Source organism: Dipodomys ordii, unplaced genomic scaffold, assembly GCF_000151885.1.
Source record: "Dipodomys ordii isolate 6190 unplaced genomic scaffold, Dord_2.0 Scaffold49, whole genome shotgun sequence".
Classification (NCBI taxonomy): Eukaryota; Metazoa; Chordata; class Mammalia; order Rodentia; family Heteromyidae; genus Dipodomys; species Dipodomys ordii.
Window position 1 is genome coordinate 1,954,803 of NW_012267265.1, and position 6,000 is coordinate 1,960,802.

Consider the following 6,000-nt stretch of genomic DNA (forward strand, 5'->3'; position numbering starts at 1 on the left):
GTACTTAAAGAATTCATTTGTCACATGCAAGATTGAATGATTATAGTATAGAAATTTAATTCCAAGTGCATATTTGATAGTAAAGCCTTTTAAAATCTTTTTTTTAACTTCATCACTGATTGAGACTGGTATTCTTTTTCAGTCATCTTCTGTTTGTAAAGGGATATGGCTGATCTTCAGCTTCACATTGTTGCATGAAAAAGCACTAATGACCCAAAGCTGCAGAAAAAGATGCCCTTTTGCCTTTGGGAACAAGTTCAATCAGGGACTAGCTTTATTTAGAACCAGTTGGAGAGAGCATACTGCTGGCAATTCCAAACCGTTTAAAAAACAAAAGTTACGGTTATTAATTTTTGAGGCCACGAAAGCATGAATCAACATTATAGCAGTGTCACTATCTCTGTAGGAACTGGTTTCAGCTAACTGTGGCAGCAAAATAAACGTTTGCAGATTGTTTTGACAGAATGTCATTTGCCAGGCTTCACTTTATTCGCCAGCAAGCCTTGCTTCTGAAACAAGAAAAATCCTCCACCCGAACATTCTGGACCTTCACAAAAACCTCCGTTTGCAAGTATTTGTCATGTAGCTCTGTAACTGTTTTTTTAAGAATGGAACATGTTACTAAGAGATGTACCTCTGAACATCTGTTTGACATATTTCACCTCAAAGAATAGGAAAATGGGTCACCGCGGTGGCACAAGCCATTTAAAACCACAGATTACATGTTTCTTTGAAGTTCTCTGGGTCACGCTGTAAAGTAGAAAGGTACTTCTTCAGTAATTTGCCAAATTCCTGATAGCAGTTATTGCTCCTTGTCATATAGTCTTAAAGACTGTAATCTTCTTTAGCTAATTTTTACAAGATGCTTAGTTTTTAACTTCTAAAATGATGTGTATTTTTGTGTGTGTGCTATTAGTTGTTTATTGTTATTACTATTGTTATCATAAGATGATAATGATGATGTATGTGCCAATATAGAGGCTTGAGTTCTTATTCATCTTCTTCAGTCATAGCTGGTGTTCTACCATTTGGGCCATACCACCATTTCTGCCTTTTATTTAATCATTATTTTCAAGTAGTTGTACAGAGGGGTTTCAGTTCAACATGCTAGTTTTTGAGTACACTGCATCTTGATCAGTGTTTACCTGTTTTCATAATTCTCCCTCATCTCTCCCAGTCCTTTCCATCGTCTCAATTTTCCTAGCTCCATTTTCACCTATATACCTTGATATTATCAGTGCAATTGCTTACTTTTCCTCTCCAGTTCGTTTCGTTCCAGCTTTTATTGGCTAATTAGAGATGAGAGTCCCCAGGATTTATCTGCCCAGACTGGCTTCAAACCCTGATCCTCAGTTCTCAGCCTGTAATCCTTTTTTTTTTTATTGTAATGTATATCCATCTCTGAATCCTGGGCACATGTAACTGTAGGAGGTTAATTTATGCCCTGGAAACAGTGTTTTCATAAATCTATTCGCGATTGGGAAGAAAATTCTTTTCTCTAACTCTAGTTTTTTTGCATGTCTTGGATTTTGTTTTTTATTTTTTTTTGGTCATGGGGCTTGAACTCTGTGCCTGGGTGCTGTCCCTGATCTCTTCAGCTCAAGGCCAGCACTCTACCAAGTTACATTCTCAGCCAAGTCTTGTTTTTATTCATTTTACCTGACTCTTAAATGGTCTGTAACTCCCCAAGTTAAAAGTAACAATTTGGAGGTTTAATATTTTTGAGCTCTGGAATGAATTTAGACAACTTCTAAAGCCATTTGAAACTAGAGGAAAATAAATGAATAGTATGGATGACTCAATTCCAAACTTAATGTAAGAAAAGTTTCACACTCACTGAAAGTCATATTGTGGCTATGTAGTTCTTTGGTCCTTTAAAGAAAAAAATAAACATATTACCACTTTGGCATGCCTCACTTACACAGAGTTCAAGCTACTGGCAATCTGTGTTTTAGAGATTCAAAATGTGGGCTTTTAAAATTTCCAGTGTTCACAAACACAGGAGCAAATAGACATGAAGGAAGAGCATTCTCTATCAGGAAGAGTATGGACCTTATGTCAGATATATTTCTGTCATGGTACCTCCCTGTTCCTAGATGTGTGACTGGGCTGATGTGCGTAGTCTCCTTCAATATGCATGCATGTAGAGATGGTGGTTGGTTATGGGGGTGAACTGAGGAGTGAAGCAGCCATGTTCACCGTAAGTGTTACTGACCACAGTTATGTTAACGACCAATGTAAATATGTTCAAACTGTCTGGCCAGGAAAAAGTGCAAACAAGCTGAAGATTCTCTTCTGTCAGCTTGTATTAGTAACTTAGATTTTAAAGAAGTTATGAGTGGTAATAAAGTGACAAAAATCTAAAGTCTATGACACTGGAAAATAGATGTATATAAAGTTGGAAGAAAAGATTGTAGTAGTCATGTAGCCTTGCTGGTATGTACCCTGAATTCATGAATCCTGAATACCTTCTGTTGTGCTAACTCATTCTTTATACTATTCTGCAACTGTATAAATTTCAGCTTTACAAGTGGCTCTTTCTTGTCCCCCCCAAAAAAAACACCAAAAAACCCCCAAAAACAAAACCAAGGGAGCTGGCAGAGATATTTGGTTGGTTTTCAGGTGAATGTCCGATATCTGGTTTATGAGATCGCTAAAGTACTTTAAACTTTCAATTGTTGGAAAGATAGATTCAAACTTATGTAGATTTTCAAAGGCCTCATAAATGGACAACTGTATTTCTGAAGTAGTTTTAAACTGATATTTCATGATCTAAAGCTGGGCTTGTCTGAATAAAAGGCAAAGGATCTCTAAGTTTTATGACTGACATTTAATTAATTGGAAATTCTGCACCCAATTAAAGAATAGCAATGCCTTCCCCATTACCACAGCTTTAGAAGTCACTAAATACTTCCTCTGCAGGTTCATTCTGAACAGGAAGCTGTTAATAATCAATTTCTTTTGAAGTGGCCCTCATTTACCTCACTCCCAATGAACTGCAGTTACCTCCAGATGGCTTGAAGTGCAGTTCACAGGTTTTTAATATGAGAAATTAAGAAACATTGGATGGAACGATGACAGTGGAAATAACATTGTTTGACATCACACTATAGAATAGATGCATTTCCATAGTACATTTTTTTTAGACATAATGCAAGTTTTATTGGGGAACGTGATCGAAGTGGGGGTGATATAGCTCAGTGGATGGAGGCCTTCATGAGTGCAGGGCTCGCCACTTATCCAGAGGACCACGATTCGGGATGTATTTGACTCCACAGCCATCAGGGATGAGGCGCTTCTCAGCTACCATGTCTTCAAACTCATCCGCGTTGAACTTGGTAAAGCCCCACTTCTTGGAGATGTGGATCTTCTGACGACCAGGGAACTTGAACTTGGCCCTGCGTAAGGCCTCAATTACGTGTTCTTTATTCTGCAGCTTGGTGCGGATGGACATGATTACCTGGCCAATGTGAACCCTGGCCACAGTGCCCTGGGGTTTCCCAAAGGCACCCCGCATACCTGTCTGGAGCCTAGATAGGGGGACAGTATAAAGTCAAAGTCATGAAAATACACTGGAAAACTGTCTCCAAGGTCCCTTAGGGCAACCCATACAAGCAACAGGCTGCATACACTACCAAGGAGGTTGCTGTTTGCAACCAGTGCACACCACGTCCCCACGAGAAAAGGAACCTGGTCGGCTTAATTGGCTGCAGAGTCCATAGTACATTTTTAACAGGAGACTAAAATGCCTAGCCAGTCCAGATGCCCATTCCCATCTCTTTTCCATCTGCTTTGTGCATCTTGACAATATGGATGATTTAGTAGGAAGTTAGTTGTTTCTGTTACAAATTATCATCCACAACCTGAAAAAAACCAAAAAACTTCTAAAAGCTTAGATAATCCCATTTTATTGTTTACTAAAAACAGATTTAGCAAATTTCTATTAATAATTGGGGAAGGTAGTTAAAAAGAGCACCAAAACTTACTCTTTAATTAGAATCTTATCACTTCCATCCCATTTCTTATGTAGTTAATTTTTTTCTTTTTTTTTCTTTTTTAACAAATGATCTTTAGATTCTGGCCTGTTTTTAGGACTTTTCTGACCAGAGGAAAAATGTTGCTGGTTGGTGTTCCTATACACTCTTTGGAGTCAATAAAAGAAGATGTCTTAGGCTGGATGTAATGGTCATATTTATAATCCTAACTCTTTGAGAGACAGAGATTGGGAGGATGTGGTTTGAGGCCAGCCTAGGCAAAAAGTTATGGAGACTCCATCTTAAGCAATATGTCTGTGTGTGGTGGCACTCATCTTGTCATTCCAGCTATATGGAAAACATTAATAGGAGGAATAAGAGGATCACTGTTTAGGCTAGTTGGGAATAAATGCAAAATCCTCTTCTTCAAATAACTAGAGCAAAAAGAGATGAGGTATGGCTCTTATGGTAAGGTGCCCATCTACTGAGTTCAAGGGCCTGAGTTCAACCTCCAGTACTACCAACACTAAAAGAATTCAAAGAAAAACAACCCCAAATACTAAGTGATGTAGTCTGTTTTGTGATGCCATAATAATACCATAACTAGCATGTGCCCTCCCTCCCTCCCTCCCTCCCTCCCTCCCTTCCTTCCTTCCTTCCTTCCCTCCTCATGTTTATTAAGGCATATTAATTGTTTTGTTTTGATATTTTCATACATGACTGGCTAATTTAAATGGAATAGAAAGGTATTGGCTTCCAGCTCTGGAGAGCTGAGAAGCCCAGTTCACAGGGCTCACCTTCTTGATGTGTCATACATGGCAAAAGGCATCAGGAGACAGGGGACAAAGAGAGGACAATAATAAGCAAGACATGCCGAGTGCTAGTGGCTAACACCTGTAATCCTAGCTACTCAGGAGGCTGAGATCTGAGGATCTCCCTTCAAAGCCAGCCTGGGCAGGAAACTCCATGAGACTCATCTCCAGTAAACTACTAGAAAACCAGAAGTGGTGCTGTGGCTCAAGTGGTAGAGCACTCGTCTTGAGCTGAAGAGCTCAGGGACAGCACCAAGTCCCAGAGTTCAAGCCCCATGACCACCACCACCACCAACCACCAAAAAAAAAAAAAAAAGCAAGGAATTAGCACTCAACTATTGCAGTGAGAGCATTAGTCTGTTGGTGAGGGCTAGCCTCTGGTGACCTTCAGAGCGCCCAATGTTATCACAACAGCAATTCAATTTCAATGGGTTTTTTTTTACTCAGATCCTAGCATGAGACATAAGGCATACATTGTCTGAGAACAGTATGGCAATAGATGTCAGGCAGCAAATGTTGGAAGATCTGTTATTTTTTTTTCTTTGCAGAGAATATGATTGAATTTCATAGAAATTAAGGATCACTATTAACTAATTTTGGATCCTTGACTAAGAGCAGACCTAAATAAGGCTAAAAAGAAGAAAAGCTTTTTGCAGAATCTTGTTGATCTGTCTACATTAGGTTCAGAGTTCTTTCAAAATCTTGGGGGCAGCTGGGTTCTGGTGGCTCATAAGGCTGAGATCTGAGGATTGTTATTCAAAGCAAGCCTGGGCAGCAAAGTCCATGAGACTCTTATCTTCAATAAACCACCAGAAAACTAGAAGTGGCACTGTGGCTCAAATAATAGAGTGCTTGCCTTGAGCTGAAGAGCTCAGGAACAACACCCAGACCCAGAGTTTAAGCCCCATGACCTACAAAAAAAAATCTTGGGAGCAGTCTTTTCTGCAAGGATACCTCTCTCTCCCTTCCTCCCCTCCCTTCTCCCCCCTCCTGTCCTCCTTTTCTCTCTCCACCCCCTCCCTCCCCTTCCTCTTCTTCTCCCCTGCTTTCCCCTCTCTCTCTTCCCCTTTCTGTCTTCCTCTCTCGGTCTCTCTTATCTCGATCTCTCAGTCTCTCTCCCTTTTCTCTAACAGTCACTTGTAATGTTTCCTTAATTTTTCCATTCTTTCCCCCTTTTCAAAAGAGGTAATTTTTTGAGCCCAAGAAAGATGAAT

General features: G+C 39.8%; 2 protein-coding genes across 3 annotated transcripts in view; one reads left to right on the forward strand and one right to left on the reverse strand.

The window, feature by feature from the left end:
* Positions 1 to 6,000, forward strand: part of Slc4a4 (solute carrier family 4 (sodium bicarbonate cotransporter), member 4) — a 312,953-nt gene that overhangs the window by 74,597 nt on the left and 232,356 nt on the right. The gene's annotated exons all lie outside the window — the stretch shown is intronic.
* Positions 3,137 to 3,551, reverse strand: LOC105988558 (60S ribosomal protein L10-like). Its single transcript, XM_013020189.1, has one exon. The coding sequence runs from the start codon at positions 3,515 to 3,517 to the stop codon at positions 3,215 to 3,217; it is 303 nt and encodes a 100-aa protein (XP_012875643.1). The 5' UTR covers positions 3,518 to 3,551; the 3' UTR covers positions 3,137 to 3,214.

What these genes read in the sequence shown, in the direction of transcription:
- LOC105988558 (XM_013020189.1), bottom strand. Translation starts at nt 3,517, where the DNA reads ATGCGGGGTGCCTTTGGGAAACCCCAGGGCACTGTGGCCAGGGTTCAC.